General features: G+C 42.2%; 3 protein-coding genes across 5 annotated transcripts; 1 reads left to right on the forward strand and 2 right to left on the reverse strand.

Moving 5' to 3' along the window:
• Positions 1–6: 6 nt before the first annotated feature.
• On the reverse strand, positions 7–949 carry RB195_007556 (uncharacterized protein; the record flags this gene model as incomplete). The annotated part of the gene is made up of 3 exons (XM_064181250.1): positions 7–406; positions 500–710; positions 781–949. The coding sequence occupies 3 exons, from the start codon at positions 947–949 to the stop codon at positions 7–9; spliced, it is 780 nt and encodes a 259-aa protein (XP_064038056.1).
• On the forward strand, positions 855–2,937 carry RB195_007557 (uncharacterized protein; the record flags this gene model as incomplete). Of its 2 annotated transcripts, none has more annotated exons than XM_064181251.1 (5): positions 855–920; positions 1,735–1,823; positions 2,522–2,606; positions 2,668–2,750; positions 2,817–2,937. In XM_064181251.1, the coding sequence occupies 5 exons, from the start codon at positions 855–857 to the stop codon at positions 2,935–2,937; spliced, it is 444 nt and encodes a 147-aa protein (XP_064038057.1). The 2 variants fall into 2 exon arrangements, with proteins under 2 accessions (XP_064038057.1, XP_064038058.1); XM_064181252.1 differs by lacking the exon at positions 855–920 and adding an exon at positions 1,212–1,283.
• Positions 2,938–4,188: 1,251 nt separating this feature from the next.
• On the reverse strand, positions 4,189–20,567 carry RB195_007558 (uncharacterized protein; the record flags this gene model as incomplete). 2 transcript variants are annotated; one of them, XM_064181254.1, is made up of 34 exons in its annotated part: positions 4,189–5,177; positions 5,243–6,331; positions 6,519–7,266; positions 7,423–7,513; positions 8,729–8,944; positions 8,999–9,145; positions 9,576–9,702; positions 9,759–9,947; positions 10,006–10,149; positions 10,233–10,331; positions 11,048–11,128; positions 11,244–11,384; positions 11,705–11,810; positions 12,186–12,256; positions 14,671–14,796; positions 14,935–15,016; positions 15,465–15,502; positions 15,565–15,754; positions 15,854–15,937; positions 16,091–16,179; positions 16,652–16,758; positions 16,816–16,963; positions 17,020–17,139; positions 17,210–17,318; positions 17,965–18,026; positions 18,095–18,190; positions 18,351–18,420; positions 18,550–18,702; positions 19,022–19,114; positions 19,581–19,712; positions 19,776–19,893; positions 19,998–20,098; positions 20,357–20,469; positions 20,525–20,567. In XM_064181254.1, the coding sequence occupies 34 exons, from the start codon at positions 20,565–20,567 to the stop codon at positions 4,189–4,191; spliced, it is 6,312 nt and encodes a 2,103-aa protein (XP_064038060.1). The 2 variants fall into 2 exon arrangements, with proteins under 2 accessions (XP_064038060.1, XP_064038059.1); XM_064181253.1 differs by lacking the exon at positions 14,671–14,796.
• Between the last annotated feature and the right edge of the window lie 3,692 nt (positions 20,568–24,259).

Raw genomic sequence — 24,259 nt, forward strand, 5'->3', positions numbered from 1 at the left:
CTCTCTTTAAGGTCTTCGTTTATCGCCATCTCCGCAAAGCCTTGCGAGCTCGGACGTGAGTTCTTGGTTCCCTGCGGCTCGTGCTGCTCCACGCTGGCGTATCAGCTCAACTGTTTCAAGAGACAGGCGTCTCTTGGTGGTTTTAAAACTCTCAGCCTTCTTCGCGCAGTCGTGAAGGTGTTCAACAAGCCGGTCATATTCCTCGTCGATGTTGTCCATTGCGGGATCTTCCCAAAAGCCGGCTAGCGTAGCGAAGAGATCCCAGTTGACGATAGTCCTGGGATTTCTCTCTCTGAACTTGGCGGCTTTCTCTGCTCTCCTTGTGAAGGAAAACCTTCCTCGGAGGAGGCGATGGTCCGATCCCGTATTGAACTTTGGTACAACAGCGACGTCCGTCAGGCAGAACCTTTTATTGACGATGATGTGGTCTATTTCATTACGGTACCCTCCACCGGGTCACTCCCACGTCCAGCGTAGAGAGGAGGGCTTCTGGAATTACGAGTTCTCATGGATGGTCTTAGTCGTCATGATGAACTCGGAGAGCCTCTCCTCCTGATCATTCCACTGTAGGCCGTGGGTCCCGATGTGAAGTTCCTCCGGCGTTCTTCTTGGGCCAACTTTGGCGTTGAAATCGCCAATTACCTTGTAGAAGACATGATCTTCTCGGTAGAACTTCTCCAGGTCCATATAGAAAGCTTCGACTTCTTCTTCTTCGTAGATTGATTTTGGAGCGTAAGCATAAGACACTCGTTTTGACGAGGACGTCAACTCCACAAACACCTCCTAAGAACAGTTCTTCTCCAGTTTCATATACGGCGTTGAGAGGGTGACGTCGTCTCGTCTCGGTCAGTACGATGATGTCATACTTGATCTTCTTGGCTTGCATAATTAGATCTTCGATGGCCGCTTCCGATGCAAACGTACGTGCGTTATAACTACAGATCGTCATCCTTTTCCGAATCCTTAGCCTACATGACTCCTGCAACCCCGTCCTACCTGGCGCTACCGTACCACGCTTTCCTCCGGAATCAGGAGACTCTTTTCTATTACTGTGTTTTGCATTGAAATTTTAAAACCGATGGGCAGGTTGCAAGCCTCTAGTCCCATGAGTTTTTGGAAGAACTTTCGTTCTCCCGGAGTGGACATGTGGAGCTTATTTGTTGGAGGCGACTCCAAACCGCCTCCCTTGCACCTCGCAGTCACTTGACTGCATGCTTTTGGCCGGACCGACGTGCGGGATACAAGGATGTCATGAGTCAGTTCTGGCTCAGCAGAAACAGGGAGTCCATCCCCTGAATCCACCTGCGTCTCTGGGCAAGCACTAGGTCGCTTTTGGTCCGCGATTAACCCCTATCCGCCACCCGGCGAAGCGCCACGTAGCCTCGCGACTAACCGGCTGTGATCCCTCCAGTGAGGGAGATCCGTGGTGAGATCGATTGGCGCGTGCACAAGGCTGGCGCGCTCCAATCGATCTCGCTGTAGAAAATATCGCCACAGAACGTTCGAAGCCGCATCTTCCTGGCCTTTTTTTATGGGAATTGAGAAGAAATGGACGGAATCACTCTCCTCTCCATAATCTACGACCCCGTTAGGCATTACCCACTTAAAACACGCACCAACCCAGATTCCTAGTCCCTTCAGCTTCCACAAATGAGGATACTCCACCAGTACTACATATTTGTGCTACGGAGCTTCCTCAAATACTTCCCCTCTTTATTTTTATGATTGTTTTAGGTGTACGACTGCGAGTATGAAGTTGAAGCGATGATAATGACACTTAAAAAAAAGAAGCTCCTGGACGGAAAGGGAATGGTTCAATTCAAGTTTGTTTTAATCACTTTAATCACAGGACATTTTCTGTTTTCACACAATGAAACTGTATCCATTAAGATAATGTTCCGTCAGGAAAACAGTTTATGACGTCATTACATGATTAATGCAGGACAACACTGATAGAGGAGAGGAAGGGGAAAAAGTGCAAGGCTACTAAAAACACGTCGCGATCGCTCAAGCAAACATAAATCCCCACAACTGTAGATTGAAAATTTAACATATGATATTAGGATGGTCAATAAATGACCGATGTTTTTCCTCAAATTGAAAGGCGAACATCTTAAGAAGGAGAAAAAATTGAACAAGCAACAAATTCTTCATTTTCTCACAATTCTTCTTCTCAGACTTCTTCTATGTAGTTGCGAAAAATTTTTAAAAAAATCTAAACAATCAGGAATGAGTGAGATTTGGTGGGACCCTCTGAAAGTGAAAATAATCACTGTCTGTTCTCTTGGTAAGATTTTTCTTAGTATAGATCTATGGGAAGAGGAATAAAATAATGAGATTCGCTAATTTTTCCTGTAGATCCAAAACTGAGTGAAGATCATTAAATTTTAGTCCTCTATGGGTTAGGAATTCTTTCAGTTTTCGCAGCGTAAAGGGAAATTCAATCTAGATTTTTTTAAAATTATTCTATCAAAGCATTTGTAGATAATGTTTATGTTGTAACATAATTTTTACAATAAAGCATAACAAGAACGAGCGGAACCATCTTGGAAGCAGTACAAGCGGGATTAGACTCGCAATTCAATGAAACGAAAATATTAAGTCAAGTAAGTCCATCCATAGATTGTAGAGAACTTGTACATCATTCTTTAAAAAAAAACATCTCAGCTGATTTATCCAAAAGCAACTCGATTTGGATGCTATGCACAATTCCATACGCAAATACATCTACTTTGCATCTATGACCAAAAGTGAGTGTACCTCCATTTCTTTTTAATGAATTAAACCTGTAGAAAATAATTCGATTTATTCTGTAGGGCACAGGAAATAGAACTATATGGGCGTTACTGTGATATCGATGAAAATTGCACTCTTACGCCGAAAACAAGGTGCAAGTGGGGATTGTGCTATGTACAGTTCGGCGTAGATGAAATCTAGGATAATCTCCGGATTATTGATACAGAAGAAAAATAAATATATGAGCATTTTTCAGGTTTTTTGTGTTGTTTCCTTCTGTAGCTTTTCCATTCTTTAATAGCACCCTGTTCGAAATTTGCAAGATGGTCTGAAATGAAGAATTTTTCCGTACTACGGAGAACACATTAATACTAATGGATTCTTCGTAATTTCCTAGTATAATGTTAGAAATGAACAAAAATTTACCCAGAAATTTTCTATAATCACGGAAAGGCCTTTTAATTTAAAAGTTTTAAAGATCCATTATTTAAAGATACATATATAAGCTTTGTTTCTCTAACAAGTTTGAAAAAGGAGTACTTCTTTTGTTTCAAACCCACAAGTATCCGAATTATTTAAAGATACATATATAAGCTTTGCTTTCTCCTTCAAATATTTGTTTCCGTCCTTTACACTTTCATTTCCGTTTTTATGAAAATCAATTGTGTTAGGTCAAAATAATGAAATTCTAAGTTCACAAAAACAAACAATTTCAAAAAAAAATCGTGATGAATAACTAAATAAATGAATAATGAATAAATAGCTTGAGACGTTGCTGCTTAAAGGATAAAGTATGAAGTGTCTGGCGCTAATCAATCCGCTTGGGATGCGCCACCATGTTCACTTTTATGACACGCAAATTCGTGAAGCGTTCCAAAAATTTTTTAAGGGCGGGTGTAGTGTAGCGGTTAGAGGTACCGCTTCCTGCACTGTCGATCGGAGGTTCGAATCCGCCCTAGTGCTCACAAAGCGTCTCATCCCTCTTGTGTCGATAAATTTGTATCGGTCTTCTCTGGAGAGATAAAAGCACTGATTTCATGGAGATAGCAAATGTCCAGAGTTTGTAGAAAGCTACTTCTATCACACAGTCATTAATGAGTATGGCGAACTATGAGAGGAGCTTAAAGGCATCACCCCATGGATCTGAGGTGGTGCAGATTTCAGGTTCTTATAAGGGATAGTAGATTATGGAGAGGAGGGTGATTCTGTCCATTTCTTCCTAATTGCCGTAAAAAGCGGCCCGGAAGATCCTGTTCTGGCGTTCTGGCGCACATTTTCTACAGGGAGTTCGACTGGAGCGCGCCAGCCTGTGCGGCGCCGCATCTTCCGGGCCATTTTTTACGGTTTAGTACGAGGTACGAGTTTAAAAAGTAGAACAAAAGATATAGAAACAGCACACATTGAAAGTAGACTGTACTTACTTACTTACTTAGATACTTAGATGGCCCGTCTTCACTCGACGTGCGGGCCCCAGCATCTCTTCCACTCGTTTCGTTCCCTCGCCATTGTCATCCAAGATGTTCTCAAGCTTCGTGAGTGATGTTGACGAGGTCCTTGAGCCGTATCCAGCTGAGCTCTCAGCTGGTCCATCCGTGCAGCGAACACGTCACCCCATCTCGTTGGCGGTCTCCCTCGGGGGCGTTTAGCGTCCCTTGGGATCCACTCTAGCATTCTTTTAGTCCATCTATCGTCGATTCTTCTCATGATGTGACCGGCCCATCTATGTTTTGCTTTCGATACATATTCCGCTGGGTCGCGAAGACGGGACATTCCTCTTAAGTCGGAGCTACGAAGACCGGCAAGGTGTTGTGTGCGCCGGTTAAACTTCAGGAGACATCTCTCAAGGGCTCTGTGGGTAGTAAGTAGCTTCCTAGACGTGGCCGCGGTGTCTGCCCACGTCTCCGCTGCGTAACAGAGCGCTGGAAGGACTGTCGAGTCGAACAGATGGGCACGAAGATCATGGTCCGTCAGTTGGTCCGTAGCTTCCCTGACGGCTGCGAATGCTGCCCATGCTGCTCTCATTCTTCTATTCAGTTCTTCCTTCAAGTCGTTTTCCATGTTCATAGAACGTCCGAGGTATACGTATGACGGAGTTTCCACGATTTGGGAGCCTTCAAGTTGTACTTCTCCGTCCTCGCAGTGGGCGTTCTTCATGAACTGTGTCTTCTTTCTGTTTATTCGTAGTCCTATTCTCTTCCCTGCTTCGTCCAATTCGTTGAGCATCGTTTCTGCTTCATTGGTACTGCTCGAAAAGAGAACGATGTCGTCCGCGAAACGAAGGTTCGAAAGAAATCTTCCATCAACACGTATGCCCCTTTCTTCCCAGGATAGTGATTTCATTATCCATTGCAATGCAGCCGTGAACAGCTTCGGCGATATAGTATCGCCTTGTCGTACCCCCTTTCCTTTCCAATGGGTATGGTGAGAGGGCGGTGGAAAAGCTGTATCCTAGTCGTGCATCGTTCGTAGCAATTGGCTAATGTCCTCACATACGACGCGTCCACACCTTGATCGACCAGCGCTGACAGTATTGCATTCGTTTCTACGCTGTCAAAGGCTTTCTCATAGTCGACGAAGGTTAGAACAAGGTGCAGGCGGTATTCCCGGCAAATCTCTATGACCCTCGACAAGGGCTGGATGTGGTCCAAGCAGCTGAACCTTTGGCGGAATCCAGCTTGTTCTTGAGGCTGGGCTTCATCCAGCGTCCTAGATATGCGTGTGAGGATGATCTTGGTGAATACTTTGTATAACACGCTCAGCAAGCATATCGGACGGTAGTTCCGAAGGTCCTCTCGGTCACCTTTCTTATGGATAAGAACGGTTCGCGAGGTCTTCCACTGGTCTGGGATCCTTTCTTTCTGAAGATAGGATGTCATGTGCGCTGCTAAGATTACATGAAGCGGATGGCCACCAGCCCGAAGAAAGTCTGCTGATATAAAATCAGGTCCGGGGGCTGTGCCAGGTTTCATGCTCTTGATAGCGACTCGTACTTCCGAAGGGAGAATCCGTGGTGGAGCTTCGCCAGTGGGGATGATTGGGCTTGACAAAGGAGTTGATGAACGGAAAAGGTTCGAGTAGAACCTCTCCGTAATGATTTCCATCTCACGACGAGAAGACGTGCGAGTCCCGCCCTCGTTCAGCAAGGCTGCTAGCAGAATATTACATTCGCGGAGATCCCTGCGGCGCTTCTTTAGACTCGTTCTTCTTTCTGCTGCTTCCAAAATCTTCTTCTGCCTGTACTTCAAAAGATCCTCCTGCAACGCTTTTCTGCAGCTAGTGTTTGCTACTAACCGCTCAATGTGCGATGCATTCGGATCAAGCCTCAAAGCCCTTCTTCCTAACAATTCCTTGGTGGTCTTCGAAATTCGATCCAAGTTTGTCGTGCGCGACTTCGAGGCGCGCTCAGCACAGGCTCGTAATCCTCTGAGCAGCATCTCGTAGTCCACGTTTGGGTCCTCCTCGATGTGCCAGTCACCTTGGGACAGGGAGTCGTCGAGTACGCAATCGACTTCTTTTCTCCTTCGATGCCAGAGTTGTTCTTTCCATCGTGTGGCTAAGTCGTATTTTAGCACGAAGGAGACGGTGATCAGAACCACTACAAAAGGATGGTACTACTGAGACGTCAAGTAGACACCACCTCCGGTTGGTGAGTATGTGGTCGCTCTCCGCACGAGTCGCGCCATTGGGCGATTCCCATGTCCACCGACGATGATCTTTTTTCATGAAAAGAGAGTTCCCATGAAAGAGGCAAGCGGCGGACAACAGCCCGGCGAGACGATTACCATTTTCATTCCGGTCCCCTAGTCCAAATCTTCCAATCCTGTATTCCTCTTCTGTGGCCTTTCCTAGTTTTGCGTTGAAGTCTCCGACAACGAATTTGTAAAAGGACTTCTCGTTGTGGACTACTTCCTCCAGCTCCTCGTAAAACGCGTCCAATTCGAAATCATCAGCTGCTGATGTTGGTGAATAGCAGTTGATGATACTGATGGATTTTTGGCGCAGAGGGCGGAGGCGAAGAATGGCCAGACGAGGTGACAGGATCTCGTGAGAACCGACGAGATGGACGACAGATGGGTGCACAACGAAACCTGCACCGCCTACATTTCGCGACGGAACCTTCTCTCCACGAATGACGAGTGTACCGTCATTCATCTGTCGTACGTCGCTCCTTCTGCACTTGGTCTCCTGCAGAGCAATCACGTGAAATTTGATACGCTCTGCAGCTCCGAGAAGGGCATGCAGGTCGGCGTCTGTGGAAACTGTTCTCACGTTGTAAGTACACAGTCTGAGACAGTCTCCATGGCGAGTCGTGCGTGTGTCGCCTTGGTCCAGAATCAATGACGTTCTGAGCAACCTGAGATTTGATCGCCTCTCACCGGTCGCCATACCGTCCGATGTCTGACGGGACGGGAGGGCCCAGTGTGCAGGGTACTGAGGCAGTGAATATGCTGGAGTGGCAAAGAGACTTTTCCCCAAACTAAGCAGCCATGCCACGGCGAACTTAGCTTTCACCACAGGTCGTCGCCCAACCTATATGGATCAGGGAACCACCTTGCGACATTTTGCCAAGACGGTGGTGAATCTTAGCAGTGGTTTACTCTTAGCTAGGCTTCCGATTCCGAGAAGTCGGAATGTCGGATGTGTCGAACTCCTTCTCAGCTTGGGAGACCCTGCCGGAGGACGAACCTCCGCTGTGCATCGCAGTTCGACGTCCAGTGTCACCTCCACGCCACTATGATATGGCGGTAAACCGTTGTGGAGGAGTAGACTGTAATCTCTACAGAAAGAATACAAAAAATACAAAATGCAAAAATTAGCTACAAAATACACGATCTCTTGATTGTTACTGTGTTGAGGTTACCAAATACGACTATCTCTCTTTTGTAAAGATTGCAAAAAAAAACCAGTTTGACTGTTGAAGTAACCAACTATTTTTAATTATTTAAATATATGTTGCAAATAGCATTTAAGGCTTCAGAGTTACAGCTCGAAATATAGAAGATAGTCTGGGCAAATTCATAACGTCAGAAAATGCAATGGAACACAGCTGAATATCGGGATTTCTCAAGGAAAAAGCTGGAAACTAATCGTTTCTGTCTCGGCTGTGGGCTGTTTCGATGGTTGCACATTGTGTCCATCTTCAAGTATAGTGTGCCTAAGAATTTGAAGGGCATCTACAGGATTACTAGAAGTGAAGGATAAAGAAATAGATATTTCACAATGAATCCATCACATAAACTTTGTTGTCATACACTGAGAAGTGAATTTTTGGTTGTGGAATTCTCTCTAACAAACAGCTCATTTTAGCAATATTTCGAAATACACGTCACCTAAAAAAGAGAACAGTGTGATTAACAGTGCGAAACAAAGTTTCCACCTCATCGTGCAGATGAATGGAACGGGAATTAAAGTGGGACCTTCATAGGTAGTCGCATAAACGAGGGAAGAAAGAGTGAAAATATTGCAACAAAGGTCAGATGATGTAGCCAAGATGAGATAATATCATGAAACTGACACTATTGGGACCTCCACATAGAACAGAGAAAATCACTTACGCAACGCATCGACGACTGTGCTGCCGAGCTACTTTTGCTGCTTATTTGAGTTATAATAGTTGAATTCCTACGTTGCACGTCGACGGAATCATAGAAGGTCATTTCACGCACCATTTTCTGGATTACTAGGCGAAATTGACAGGTTTCTTATATCTCCATTGGACCAAATTAAAGTAATTAATTTCCAGTGCACTCCCAGCACTTGTAAACCTACGATGAACAGCACAAACAAAGTCTTTGAGAAACCGTAGAACTTTGGACGATAACTCTCTTGTAGAAAAAAAGAAAAAACTACATTTATCAAGAAAATTTATTGAGCACCGTTGTGCCTTGTACTCGTACAAAATAAACATACTTCACAGAAAAACTTATGTAGAATATGAATACTTCACAGAAAAACTTATGCAGAATAATAATATACCTATGTAGAACCTTACAGTTTGTACATGAGAGGGTCCAACTTCTCTCTGGCCTCTATACAATCACTAATCCAACTTTCCTTGATGAAAATACAATTAACATCAAACATTCTCTTAAATTCCTCGAACTTTCTGGAATCAATGGCGGTCTGATGTCCAACAACAGCATGGGTGGCATCTTTTAACTCGTTTACTTCAGTTACTGGATAGCCTTCATTCTCCACAACGAAGTCCCTGAGATTCGAAAAGAGTACCATACTCAACCGGACAAGGAGGATAATTACTTACGTCAATTTATTGGCCATGTCCTTATCAAGACCGTAGAGTGAAACCGCTACATCTCTGAACAGCGCTTTAGGCTCTGGGGTTTGATAACCTTCAAAGTCTGACTCGTTCATATGTTTCCCTGTGTCTGATCGACTACTGGATGTCTTGCTGAACAAAGAACTATTAGGGGAATGAACAAAAGATGGCGAAAACATATGAACAACAATTTGATGACTTTAACCGTGTTCTAGAAACAATAAATTTCCCAGCATTTGCAATTTTGACACCTTTGGAACCTTCTGAAGAAATAAAACAAAATGGGTGGACATAACAAATGTTAGTCGAGGTAAATGAAGATGAACATTAAAACAGCGGTAAAAATTCAATGGTATTCCAAGAACGAAAGAGGCACACAGTACGCAGTTGATCGTCGGAAAAATAGACAGTAAAGAAAAAACACTGGTATAAAACACTTGAACGAAATCACGTAAAATTATGCGGCACTGGAGCGACGACGAAAAATAACCAAAATTTAAACGCAACAGAGCTTAAGCTATGGATATCCGATTATAGGGAAAACACCAATACATATCCGCACCTTCTGTCGCTCGAGCGACTCCTTCTGGACATACGTGGGCGGCGGCGGGGGCTGCGCGTGATCTTCAACTCTTCGAGTTCTTCGTCTTCGATTTCTTCGCAAGAGGAACCACTTTCATCACTGATATCTAAAATCGATATTATGTGTATGATTTTTGAATAGTATGATAATGAACAACAATACCTTCCTTCTCTTCTTCTTCGTCTTCGTCTTCCTCACTCCAGTCATGGTCGCTGGCACTGCTGGAAGCGCTGCTACTGTCCGATTCTTCTTCGCTCTCTTCTTTTCCGTCGCCCACAACAAAATCTCCGGAATCCTTTCTAAGCTTTGATCTTTTGTTGGGACCGTGTGGAGCCGGATTTGGTCGTTTGACTTCATAAAGCGTGATTTATTATGTGTAAGTTTAAGTGTCACTGGACTAAAGGCCCACCAGGAGGCCGTTGTGTCGGTTGCGGAGAAAGTGGCTGCTGTGGTCGTTGCGGTCTAGCGAAGTAATAGATGTACGTAGGTATACCATGGTCACTGATGCACTTTTTGATGAGACGTTCTACCGTATACCAGTTCAATGATGTACCTAGGAATTGCACTTGAAAATTATATGAAGCATACCAACCACATTCTATGTTAGACAAAGCGGAGATTTGTGAGAGAACTTACCGTAGCCAATTCTTGCCATGTGAACACTAACGTTATTGTGGCGTGCATATTCTCCAATACGGGAGAAACACAGTTCCAGTATGGTTGGGCGTATCTCATCTGGAAAATTTCGTCTTGTCCGTGATTGATTACTCAGCGGATCAATTGTAGACCCAAATGTGAGAATGAACTCTCAACAAATTCCAGTAATTAATCCATACATGATGAAAATTACACTATATTCTAGCGTAAGAAAATGATACACCGGAGGAAATGCTATAGAAAAAAGAAAACTTGCGACTCTCGACTCTAAAAGATGCCATATCGGTGCTTTCATAGTCGTTAAATTTCAAAGTAGCTTTCGGATTTCACAATTTCTTAGTTAAGCTTCGAATGTCATTTCTAGCAGAAAAAAGTCAAGCTCCAACACGAATAAACGTATAGTAGGGTCAAAACGGTATGAATGACAGTGCAGTTATGTAAGCGGCTGCGCTCCAAGCGGCGCTGTGAAGACAACGGTTGGCATCGAGGTGGGACCATCGCGAACTGTAGCGAAGGATGCCCGCAAGGATCCCATCACGATCCTAACCGAAAACCTCTACCGCAAAGCTTTTAGCGCAGCTGCTTACGCAACTGCACTGTGCTTCACGCCGTTTTGACCCTACTATAGGTGAGTATACATTTCCACGGATGAATTGATTGTTTCAAAACGTTTGAAGAGCGCTTCACAAATATTACAATTTTCAAAATGGTTCCTCTACAAAGAGTATGCGAATGCTGTATTCAAACAGATTCGAAAATTTGATATAAAATATACAAAGACAAAGAAGACACACCTCTGTGTTTACTGCTCTGCGCTACAAACAAGACCACTGCCTCTTCTACCTCAGAGGACGTCGATGGTTGCATTTCATCGTCTAAAAATACGAAGACGAAAGAAAAAAAGACTTTATAAGATCCCGGCAAGTCCATAGAAGGCTTTAAAAATCAGAGAATGCAATGAAAAGGCAAACATTTCTTTCAAAAACCTACCTTCAGTGCTCTTCACAATGGAAATCAGGTGAGCGTCGCCCATTTTCATATCTCCCATACGAGAGATTAGTTCGTACTTATCCGCGATAGATGGATCCTTTTCTCGTAGGGCGGCAAAAATTCCACGATTCCCGAAAACTCCTGTATCACCAAAATAAGCTTATTTACATATTAATCTTCACGTATTGTTAGCTATTTTCATTCACTACATATGAAGCAGCTAAAGCCCTTCGAAGTCAATCAGAAAAGCGCATGTAGATTGCATTGTTTGTTCAGAGTAAATCTTACAATTGGAACAAAAAAAAGAGTCTACAATGCATCAAAATCTGTATAAAATTACAATTCCGTAATATAGAAGAAAACCAGTTTGAGCACTAATTTAAGCACTTGAAAAACCCGTCATTTGTGATGAACAAATCCAATGCAATGATAAATCGAATAACTTCGAATATTTAACGTACCACTATTGTCTACACAGTGTAAAATCAATCGACACTTTGAATGATCGGTTTCCTCTCTTTGTGGTTTGGTTACATCGCCATGAACATAATGCAACGGGACACCTTCCTAAAGTGGTAAAGTAGTAAGATACGGTCGAAACGAAAAGATGTAAAAATACGTGTTTTTATCACAAATCCTAATGAAGCAAGAACAATTTCGATTTCTAGACCAATTTAGATGCAGGACGTCTTTCTTTACTTTCCTTTTTTTTAATGTCAAATTAATTTTTGTGATTTAAGTGATTCATTTGGAATAAACTCAGTTTGTCTGTCAATACTGTTTTTAATAACAGAAAAGGTCTAACTTGTTTAAGTTAAGGTTATTGAAAAAAAAACTGTTCGCAACAATCGAAAATTATTCTTGCTGCTCTTTGGAAACGCTGTGAGGATTCAGATCGATCATAGCGAGTAAGTTTCAGAAAAATCCCAAAACCATATGCACCTCAACAACATCAGCGTACAAACTTTGTTGATCCTCAGCTGTTGGTAGCGGTAGATTTCCTGATACATAGCCTAAATGACAATAGGTAACAGCGTAACTGCAACCGCTACCGGTGGAGAGAAAAAAGAGATCCATGAACAGGAACAAGAAAAGCGGCACTGAATGGAAATTCCTAAAATTTAGTTCCTCGTCGATACCGAGGAAGAGAACCCCTTAAAGATGTCTCCAGCTTTTCCTTGGACGCTTTCACTATTTAGATAGAAATTTAAAAAAGAAACGAAACAGAATATAGCGATCTATTGACTCAATTCCAAAAATTAAAATGGCACAAAAAGGTGGATTCGAGACTGATAAATCCGAAGAGTTTCAACAGGATTTCTGCGCGCTTGCACCAGTTCCCGCGTTACAATTAGTACATAGTCGAGTCAACACGACATGAATCACGAGTTGCGGTGCATTTGCGTACGGTGCAGTGGAGGCAGCAGTTGGAACCGGGGTGGGACCGTCGCAAACTGCAGTGATGGGTGCAGCCAGCAAGGGTTCCAGTACGCTCCATTGCACTGTCTAGAGAAACCGCGTACGCAATTGCGTACGTGCTTCATGCCGTTTTGACCCTACTATACGATACTTTTTTCAAAATAGAACCAAAAAAGTAGGAAAGACGGCGCAATATGTTTGGAAATGGACAAACATACAGCGACAGAAAGAGGAAAGAAACAGCAGCACAGCAGATGCGAACTAAGAACACACGTAAGAAAACGACGATGGCGATTGTCAAGTGTTCAAGCCCTGAAAATGTGTCTACAGAACTGCGTTGGTACGGGGTAAACATAAAGCTCTTTGATCTTTGAGGATTCATCAATGAGAACATAACAGCTTCTGTTCAGGTTGTGTGTATGTCAAACAACAAAAACGCAATGAAGGCAGTGAGCAAGCGGTGCAAGCGCCTACGATGCGACTGCAACATCTTTGCACTCCACGTGATCAGAAATCCTCCTCATCCAGTGTCCAGACCCTATCCAACGCGGTCTACCGCACAAACTAGTTCCATAATCACTCGTGAAAGTTGCAGAAACAACAACAAGCACAACAAGAAAAGCTTGTAGTGCAACATTTATTCGTGCATTACAATGGAAATACGACATCAAGTTTGAAGTAATCATGTAGCAACGTGAGAACTGACGCCTACAAAGGAATTCATGTGTGATTTTCTTAGTTTCTTCGAAAAAAAAAGAATGTTGGAACTAGCATTGGTATATGTTTCGAAGACCTCACTGTACAATAGAAAAAAGAGGGGTCAGTTCTCACTTACAAGGATATTCCAAACTTAAAATACGTACTAAAGCACACGAGGGATTGAGGGATCAATTACTACACCGAGCAGATCAAAGAACTGCGAACATTGATGCACGAGAAGCAGAGATCACGTTGACAGCGTTCTCAACACAATTTAAAGAAACCATAATAAAATGGATAAGAAGCGACCCATTATAATTAAATAACATCAATTTTGATCAGTGAAACTGAAGTCGTACTAATCGATCGATACTGATGAAGAGCTAAGTGCAGGCATGAAGAAGTTCATAAAAATATGATCTCCGATTTTTCAATCAAACACTCCGCGGATAAGAACAACGGAAACGAAGATCACCATTCTGCATGTTCAATTTTCTGCACACATTTTCTTCAATCTATTGTGTATGCATATAGTGGAGTCAAAACGACGGGAAGCAGGACGCAGCTGCGTAAGCGGTTGCGCTCGAAGTGGTAATGTGCGGTCAAACAAAGAAAATCCATACGTTGGCGCAATCGCGGAAGCTCGGTCATAGAATTTCAGTGTCAACTTTACTTCTTACATAATATTGGACCTGTTTCGAAAGTACACATGAAAAAATCGGCCTTAGGAACAAATATCGAAAACAACGAGATGTAAGACAGAATAGAAGGATCTTTTTTGAAATAAAACATCAACCAAAATCAATACATATTTGTAGAGTACTCGGACTACAGTAGAAAGTCCTCAAAGCTTCAAACCATAATCGCAGCAGTTCAAGAAAAAAGGTCAGATAAATAATAAGAAAAAACCTTGGAAAGAAAAAACTATGTCTACAACAGTACAATTTCCTGAAAACACAACGGAAATGACGACTAGTTGATAATTTATGAGATTCCTTTTATGTGCACCATGCTTAAAGGAACAAAATCCTTAGTTTTACTCGGAACAAAAAAAATCACATATTTGACGGATGTTTCTATGTTTAAAGAAAATACCTAGAAAGTAATTTCAAGGATGAAAAATTACAAAAAAAAAAGAATCATATAAACTGAAAAAAAGGAACATCAGGCTAATCTAGTGTTATTATTTCCGGATCCACCCTTACTTCATTTTTCGAAGAGGATGCAACCTTTATTCTACATGAATCCTTAGATTTAGAAAAATCACGGTTAGACCCCGCAAGTTTCTTATTCTTGTTTATATTTCGACCAGATTTCGTCTCTCCCAAGACGACAATACTAGGATTTACATGGGGGAGAACCATTCCTATCGAGTTGATAGCGGCCGCACTACAAGGATCATCGCAGGTGGTCAAATCTATCAGTTCGGGGACGTCTGAATGGATATCTTTTGCGGTTGCTACCTTGCCATAGACGACAGATCCATCGGACTCTGTTCGAGATGATTTCACAAGGATGTCTTTGATTGCATTTGATGACCTTTGATGGATTGACGTCTTTTTTGGGCACTCACCATTTGCCGTCCAAAGAGCATCCTTCTTGGCCTGTGCAGCTAATTTCCGCTTCTCGTCATATGCGCTTTTATTTTCCTTTCCCTGAAACATGAAAAGCTGTAAATGCTAACGAACTGATGGGTATTTAACTAATATCCCAATGAATCAGTCGAATAAGGTGGAGAGCGAAATAAAGTATAAAATGGAAGAAAAACAGAGAGAGAAGAAAGAGGAAGAAAGGGGAAGGAAAATCATGAAGTGTGTGGGATAAATAAACAGATGAATAGGTAAATAAAAAAGCTCCATTTGCAACTCAAAAAAGAGATGAAGTTGAATTAAAACTGAACAAGATAGCGAATGCCATAGGTACGATAGGGAGAAACCGGACCCTCCTCAGGTGAAGGGGGTTTAGCTCATGGGGTGCAGTTCAAGTGAAGGGGGTCCTTTCCACAACGGTTCAAAAGTGAACGAGGTCAGAGCACTGGCTCCGATTATCGCATCTATGGCGAATGCCCGATAAAATAACGATAAACGAAAAGACTGAACGTACCCTCACCATACCACCTTCACTTCCAACCATCTCGTCCGCTAAAACAGAAATGTTTTGATTTCAATCAAAAACTACAGAAAAAATGTTTAAGTTTACGTACAATAACTTCTAAAATTGCGACGTTTCCCATTACGTTTTGTTCCTGCAAGTTTCAACAGACGCAGCTCCTTGAATGCAGCTTCATCCTTCGCAGAAACACGGTAATGATGACCTTCGTACACGCGATAATCGTTTAGATCTGTATCTCGTCGATCAACCTCATCTGGATTCAGACGCAGAGCAGCCGGTACCTAGAAACGTCTGTTCAGAGGACGGAAAACAACGAATTTCCATACAACCCATGTAACAAAGGAAACAAATTCTCAGCAGAGGGTGGTAAATGAAGTAACCTTGTTTTCTTTGTCACTCTTCAACGGCAACCATTCCCCAACAGCATTCGTTTCACCAATGACGCTTTCCAAATCTTTGTCAGTCTAGAATTTTTAAGTTTCTGGCACATAAATTCAGGTCAGCTGATTGTATTTCGCATTTAATGACCAAAAATACATATGTGCTCATGTCTTCTTCGCAAAAAAAAAAACAAATAAATAAATAAAATGAAGTAGCTCCACACGCTATAGACTTACTAAGTCGTACTTCTCATGTGTCTGCTCTTTGAGCGTTCCCAGACTTTGCTTAATCATCATCAACATATCATAGCCGGTCACTTTCATCTCTGTAACAGGGGACAATAATACATCAACATCTTGTAGCTCAAAGACAAGAGCTCCATCTCATGTGCGCATTTGGAAACTCAGCATGTTCTTAACATTTGCGACATGAAAATTCCAGCATTGCATGCTACGAAAATCCCTATAAACTGATTTTTAGGACGTTAGACCCCATTATTATCATAGCCACATACTACTACTATTCTAAACAACAACACTCTGCAGCTTTCGCACTGAAAATCGATGCTGTTGTTTTACAGACAGCAAAAGCGAAAAAAGGGAGCTGGGATGATCGAGTTTGAACAACTGTGGAATTCTCCAGAATCACTTAAAACCGAATTTTTTGGCACTTGTAGCTTTGTTAAAGCACATCACAACACACATCTCTTCTAGATCCCATTTCAACACAAAAACCCCCCTCAAAAACAAATTTGGAGAATGGAGCTCGGTCTGTGAACAAAAATCTTGATGCCACACCTTCATTTCCCATCACTTTATCTGTGAATTTCAGCTTTTCACGAATACGTGCATGCATGTGCTGCTCAATCGTATAACGAGCAATAAGGCGAACCACTCGCACTGGTCTGAACAAAGACGATCAGTAGTTTGTCAGTGCTGCTGACAAGTGTACGAAAACCTACCTATTCTGGCCAATTCTATGGCACCGAGCCATTGCTTGAATATCGTTCTGTGGATTCCAATCGGCGTCCAAAAAGATCACCGTGTCAGCCGCGGTAAGATTCAACCCAACTCCACCAGCTTTGGTGGTGAGCAGAAAACACCATGGATCTACGTGATAATATATTTATAGTCTGCCTCCAACCTCAAACACAAATCCGCACTACCATCCCTAGCAGGTGATCCGCGAGTTCTTGTCCCTCTCTTCACATTGTTTTGGAAATTATTGATTGATGCAAACCTTTCTTCAGCCCGAACACTTCCGTCAAAACGTTCGTAGTTATAACCTAAATCTCGAAGAGTAGTAACATATTCGGAAGAATAGAGGTGAACTCTTTGATGCGACAAAGAAAAGACCTCGAAGATCCATAAAATCCTGTACAATATCGAGAACTATGACAAACTGCGAAAATATCAAGCATCTATGGCCCTTCTTTTTCAGATAACGCAGAAGTCGGTCCAATACCTGCAAGTGATGGTGAGAATATAACTCTACCATGTGCAAATTCTCGAGGGCCTCAGTTGTTTGTATGATTAGACAAAACCAATAAACATTCTTCAGAAAAAAAAAGAACTACTAGTCACGTATTATAATTATAATTCATCGTAAGGTGTACGACACTAGTGTACATTCTACGCTTAATAAAAGCTTGCCACGCTAAACAAGTTGTGCTACGTCTCCTGATCCCGTTCGCTGCTTGGAGGCTTGTGATGGGGAGTGATTACGTTAAACAATGGACAAATATGTGGAAGCCCGACTTTTGGCATTTATGGAAGCAGAGTACTACGAATTGTGTAAAGAATTGGGTAGATATACCATGGTTTTCCTTGCGTTCGTTGCTCCTCCCTTTACTAACATATACTTTCATAAAGTGAAAACATTTTAGAAACAGAAAATGTTTTTGGTGAGTACAAAAGGATGAAAAGAATGGCATCAGCTCTGTTTTCCTTTCATTTTACAAGAAAACGCAACATTTAGTAATATAAATGCTGGCCTGGCTCACAATTGTTCAAACAACTAAATGCTTAAAATGGCAATAATCTTTTTGTAGAGTGGCATTATGTGACTCTCTGTAAAAAAAAAAAATTATGAAGAAAAGACAAGAACTCACCATAAATTTGCCGCTTGCTTCAACTAAATGTTCGCCTTCTGCGAATGGTTCTGGTTCAACACCTGAAGAAGAAAAAAAAACAGGGAGCACATTGGGAAACTAATCGTATGATGAAGACTGGTTATGATACCTTTGAAGAGATAAGGGTGCAAAACACATTTTCTAAGTTGCATTTGAAGGTTAACGAGTGACTGGTGCTCCTGGCGAGTTGATTCCAAAAACTTCTCTTAAAAAAGTCTATGCTAAGCATAAGCAACTGGAATATTTTTTATAGCAAATATGAATAAGAGAATCTGAAGAAACACATTCCAAAGTGTTGACTGAAACTCGAGACGAAATATTGAAATAATAGATAGGATCCCGTGAGAAAATATACTAACTCCTACCATAATCTTGGGCTATTATATCCAAATAAAGCTTTTTCTGCACTTCACTGATATTGTGGTAGATAATAACCTAAAAAGAAAAGCTTACAATTACTAACTCATCTTTAGTGAAGTACCGAAAAAAATACTTCGGTAAAGGAACGAAGACGTAACTGTGAAGTATAGCTGGAAGTGCAAAAGAAAAGTATGCTCCACCAACTTGTTCACATGGAGGCAATTCTTTGCATACAACATCCTTCGTCCGTCGAATAAGATATTTTGATAAGATCTTCCTTAATCTCTCCATATTCGCATTGTCACTGTATCTCTCGACGAAGGTTTTCTTGGCTGTCATATTATCTTTGAATGTGCTCTGTAACGCAAAATCGTCACTGAAATTGAGTCTGGGTCCGCATAAACGAATTTGTCGATATTTTTTGTTTAAAAAAAGTTCCTAGTGAGAAATTTGCAGCAGATATGTTCATATCAAGGTGGAATTTTCCTTTCAAATCACAATAGTTTTTCAGCACATAGAAAAGGAGACTACAGAACAACATCAAGAAGTTCGATCAAAACCAATAAAGAGTCTGCTACAAACTTATAGCCTCAAGCATAGGTAGTCGAAAAAATACCATAGACGAGTTCTTTCAGAGAAATCAAATTGCTGTCTAACAATCTTCTTTAAAACTTACAGGGTCAACAAAGGTGAAGAGTGAGTACAACTCTCCTAAATCGTTTTGTATAGGTGTACCAGTCATCAACAGGAACCATGCCTTTCGTCTATACTGAAAGAGAGAAATTCTACAACAAATGAGTGGAAAAGATGGCAATCAAGGAGCATTTGTTCTAATTTTCGTTCATAACTCTAATTTTTCCGAGTCTTCGTGCAAGCGTATTTTTTGTGTATCTTGGAGCATCCTAAGCGGATTGATTAACGCCAGATACTTTATCCTTCAACTTTTATTTACTGCTACTAATTGTCCTTCTGCCATTTTTCCTCCAAGGAATAAACAAGTAAATGTACTCAAAATAAAAATTCTAAATAAGTATTTTTGCTGAGCACAAACAAATACCGATCATCGAAGTTCTGAAAGCAAGTGTGCATTTTAGGAGACTAGAGTTGCATAAAAACCTACGTTATTTCACCAAAACAGTCTACCATCAATGAAAACAACTGGCTGTTTCCAAGATTCCGACGATCACAGCAGCGCCTGGACAAATTTCAAAGATAATTAGGTTGTAAAAACCCACAGGTTTCAAAGATTCGGCTAATTGACATTCGGAGTTCTTGATGTTGTGTGCTTCATCCACTACTACAACATCAAATTCAAGATCGGACTTTTCTTGGAAACCAGCAATTACCTCAGCATCAGAGCGAAAAATCTGCAGAAAATCTGGCTATGGGACAACTGGTGAGCCCGGAGCAAATCCTCGAAATAAACTCACATGAAAAGGAACTATGAAAACGGTGTTCTTTTGGAGTTTTCTCAGGCGCTTAAGGATATCAGCACGAGCTGTTTCATAGCCGTGATAACCAACAGGGTATAACGATCCGCAGGAAAATCTGCAAAAGGTGAACTTTAAAATCGACAGTTTCCTTATTAATCCAATAGTTGCTAAAATTGTTGTATTCTAACACGTAAATGCTTATACTAAGGCAGAAACCACCTTTCAACCTCTGAAAGCCAGTGGTCGCAGACTGAAAGTGGACATACAACAAGGAATGGTCCTTTCCCATCTTCTCTCATACGAAGCATTTGTACGATAGCCTAAAGAGTAATGAAAAAAAAAGCTTACTCCTTAAACTGTTATTGAAGGAAGAAACAGTAATGTAATAGTTTCTAATGGTGTAGGTGGAACGAAAAAGGTGATAAGATCAGCGTAATATCCGTTTACTAGTATTACTACCTATGTAACATCACAAAAGAACAAGGTAAGATCTAGACTATTAATAATGTAGATATTTTTCCGGCAAGAAGCCGGCTACTACAACTTTATCGCTAATTTTAGAAAATCTAGAACAATACCTGACATGTCTTCCCCAAACCCATCTCATCGCCATTAATCCCTCCATGCCCAGCCTGATACCATGTGTCCATTACCTCGACACCTTCTTTCTGATAATCGCGAAGGACAAGCCCTGGATAGGACAAACAAACTAGTCGAGCAAGAGAAAAAACATCATAAGCCCTTACCACGCTTCTTCCATTTCTCTGCTAGAGGGTTAATATCAGTCATGATGGGAATCTATGCGACAGATTCCGCGATGTCCCTTACAATCCTCCAAACCAACTCCTAAGCAGTGTATCTAAGCAGACCTGAAAAAAAAGAGAAGGATGAACTTCTCAGGGTTCAAGACATGATGAATGCTAGGTACTAAAACAGCGGAAATTGAGAACCCCGACGAAGATGACAGTTTGCTCATCCGTACACGGTGATTTTAGCGCCCTGGGAAAGTATGCGGGTCCACGTTGCTGCGGGACCACTGCGAATAGGTCACACTGTAACATATTGAAATGCAATTCCAGGGAAATACTACTAAATACTACTTGCTGTTTGCTTCGTCATTGCTGGAAATATTCTGGTGTTATTTAGTATAAGAAGCCAGGGTACTTTTCTTGGAACAGAAGACAGGCGAATCAAGAAAAGATTTAATAAGTGATAATCTAGTTTATTGTTAAAACTCAACGCTTTGATACGCTCAGCAAAAGAGTGAATGTAAGTGCTGGTGCTTTGTTTTGTTTTCGAAAAGGATTTACTACTCATGAGCCTATATATTCGTTCAACATAAGCAGAAGCGGACCGCACATACGAATCTGAATGCAATCTGACGTTTAAGTATACGCTCTAGGGACGTAGGAGCGATATAATTTGCACAATTATATTGCGGAAGTTTCAGTGGGATCAAAACGACATGAAGCACTGACAGTTGCGTAAGCGGCTGCACTCGAAGCGCAGCGGTGGGCGTAGCGGTTGGGATCGTTGTGCAATTCACCATGGCCCCACCTCGATTCCAACCGCCGTCTCCACCGCACTGCTTCGAGCGCAGCCGCTTACGCAACTGTCCGTACTTCATGTCGTTTTGACCCGACTATAACTAGATATTACAAAATGTACTGCCGTCCTATGACCACCAAGATAGGTCAAACACCTGGAGCGAGCATGGTATCTGTGGTTACAACTCTTCAACTACCCGACATTGTCCAAGTGGGGTACTTGAGTTACCCGGTGTCGACAGACAGTTCACGCGAGACGTCAAGTCTCGCAGGATATGAAATAATGCCGAATGGATAGATTCGGTGCAAGCTGTAGATCGGCGAAGATGCGGGCAACCGCTCCAGGCGATAATACCAGCCCCCGATTAAATGGAAATAAATTTAAAAAACACCAAGAGGTATTTGTAGTCAGAACCGTTATAAAGAAGAATTAGTAATTACTGACCTCCTTTGCAAAAGAACGTAGTTAATGCTCAAATATGGGGTTTTCCCTTCCTTCTTAGCTTTAAAGACATCACTCCACGAATCTGAGGTGGTACGGATTTCAGGTGGAGTATTCGTATACGGGATGGGAGACTATGGAGAGAGGGATGATTCCGTCCATTTCTTCCTAATTGCCGTAAAAAACGGCCCGGAAGATACGGCTTCAGGCGTTCTGTCGCACTATTTTCTACAAGGAGTTCGACTGGAGCGCGCCAGCCTTGTGCGGCGCAGCATCTTCCGAGCCGTTTTTTTACGGCAATTAGGAAGAAATGGACGGAATCACCCTCCTCTCCATAATCTACTATCTCTTATGAGCGTACTCCACCTGAAATCCGTACCACCTCAGATTCGTGGAGTGATGCCTTTAATCGTCTCATCGGTCATCAGCTAAACGAAACGGAGCAGCAGATTCTCACTAAAGACAGCATGTCACGAACTAGTCCAGAAACTTCAGGGAGCCCGTAGAGTTCGGGTTGTAGATTACGGAAGCCAGTGTAGCTCCGCTCAACTTCCCCTAATCGTAATAAAAAGAACGGAAAGGAAGACGGCGTTCTTTCTCCTTGTTACGAGGTAAATTGTAGCCCTACCCTGTGCAAGAGCAAGAGCGAGCGGTCGAAGATCAATTATGCATCTTTACCACCCTATTCAGGTGAAACCTGATGAACAGTTTGTCGAGGGAACCGGAACGTGTACAAGGGGAGGTGTTCTAACGTACCTCGTAGAAACAAACACCGTTCCCACGCCTTTCTTCACAATGATTAGAGAAAGATAAGTGGAATCACGCTAGATACTGCAATCTACTACCTTATGCTTTGAATCGAAGAATTGAATGAATGAATGATTTGAATGAATTGAATTCTGCAGCACGTGAAAATCTTAACACGATTCCGTTAAGCGCGATTTCCGCGAAAATTGGGAGCGGACAGAATTGGATGGCTTTTCCGAGAGGGCCAAAATGACCGAGTATGAGTAAGTCATAAAACATTTCGCAAGCAAAATAAAAATGAAAGATGTTTTATGATCACAGATAATAGTAATCAATAGAGCAAAATAATAATCAGTAGAGCAACTAATCCTTCAGCGATCTCTAGCACCCCGTCTCGATTGAAAGTATGGAGATATTTAACCACTAGGGTTATGAAGAAATAAGGAACTATCTATAACGCAAGAGAACTATTACACAAGAGTCCAAATGCGCGAAAACCATGGCAGAAAATTTGAGAATGGCGCCATACTTGTAAATGTGCAATTTTGCGCGGGGACGGATTATACGTTACGTTGCGGACTTCATTAAATCTGCCCACGATACAAAGTGAGGGCAGAGCGTGGCCCTGCACTTTTTATCGTTGGCTCTGCGTAGTGGAAGTGATTAGTGCCATTATTTCAATGACAAATGTTGATGTAGATCATACAAATCGTATTTTTTCCCTTTCTATGTGTCTGTGTCCTGTTTTGCGAGGACGATTTCTTCAATAGTAGTGAGGGCAACACATATTTCTCTATTATTCTGTTTCTCATTTCTCCTATTCGCATTACGAATGTATTAATCTGGTTTTATTTCTGATTTGTTTCGTATTCCACATTATGATCATCACCACGACATCGACATCATATTATAGCGCATGACGTTGAGGTTACGGTATGTGTTTGTTAAAGGCATCACCTTGAGGCGGTACGGGTTTCAAGCGGGTAACGCTTACATGGGGTCGTGGAAGAGTGGGAGATGAAAGATATTGATCGTGATTTTGGAAGATGTTGTGGGGAAGAGGGTGATTCCATTCATTTCTCCTTGTATCGGTGTAAACGGACGACCCCGGAACGCTGTTTCTTACGGCGGCTTCTGTTGCAATGCGCTACCTTTGCTCCCCACCCCCGCCTGCGATTCGTCCGAATGGGTTCTTGAGGAATCGCAGGGGCGGGGAGCAAAGGTGGCGCATTGCAACAGAAGACGTCGTAAGGAACTGCATTCCAAAGCCGTCTGTTTACAGTAATACAGGGAGAGGTGAGCGGAACCACCCATGTATTCATAATCTACGACCCCGTGGCCGGCATTACTCGCCTGAAACCCGTACCACCACAGATTCGTGGACTCATGCCTTCAAGGTTATCTCTCACAACTCTCATAAACTCTGTACGGACCCATTGTAGTGCGGGTAAAGTGTATTTGGGGAGGTGGGCGCCCAACTGCGCTCGCATTTGTGGAAGCTTTATCGCCCCTCCTGTTAATAGTTTTAGCCCACATATCATAGATCCTCAATATATATCAATGAAGAGCCACGGTGCAGATGTGAGAAAAGCCCTCCATGCAGTCTTTTTTATCTATTTCACAGCGGAAGCCTGCGGAAAATCAGCGAGAAGAACTAATCAATATTTTGTTGAAACGCTTGTCGTATTCGTAGAAGGTATGCCAAACAAACATTGCACACAAGATTTAAGTGAGTGATGAGGGCT

This window comes from Necator americanus, chromosome I (genome assembly GCF_031761385.1).
Source record: "Necator americanus strain Aroian chromosome I, whole genome shotgun sequence".
Lineage (NCBI taxonomy): Eukaryota > Metazoa > Nematoda > Chromadorea > Rhabditida > Ancylostomatidae > Necator > Necator americanus.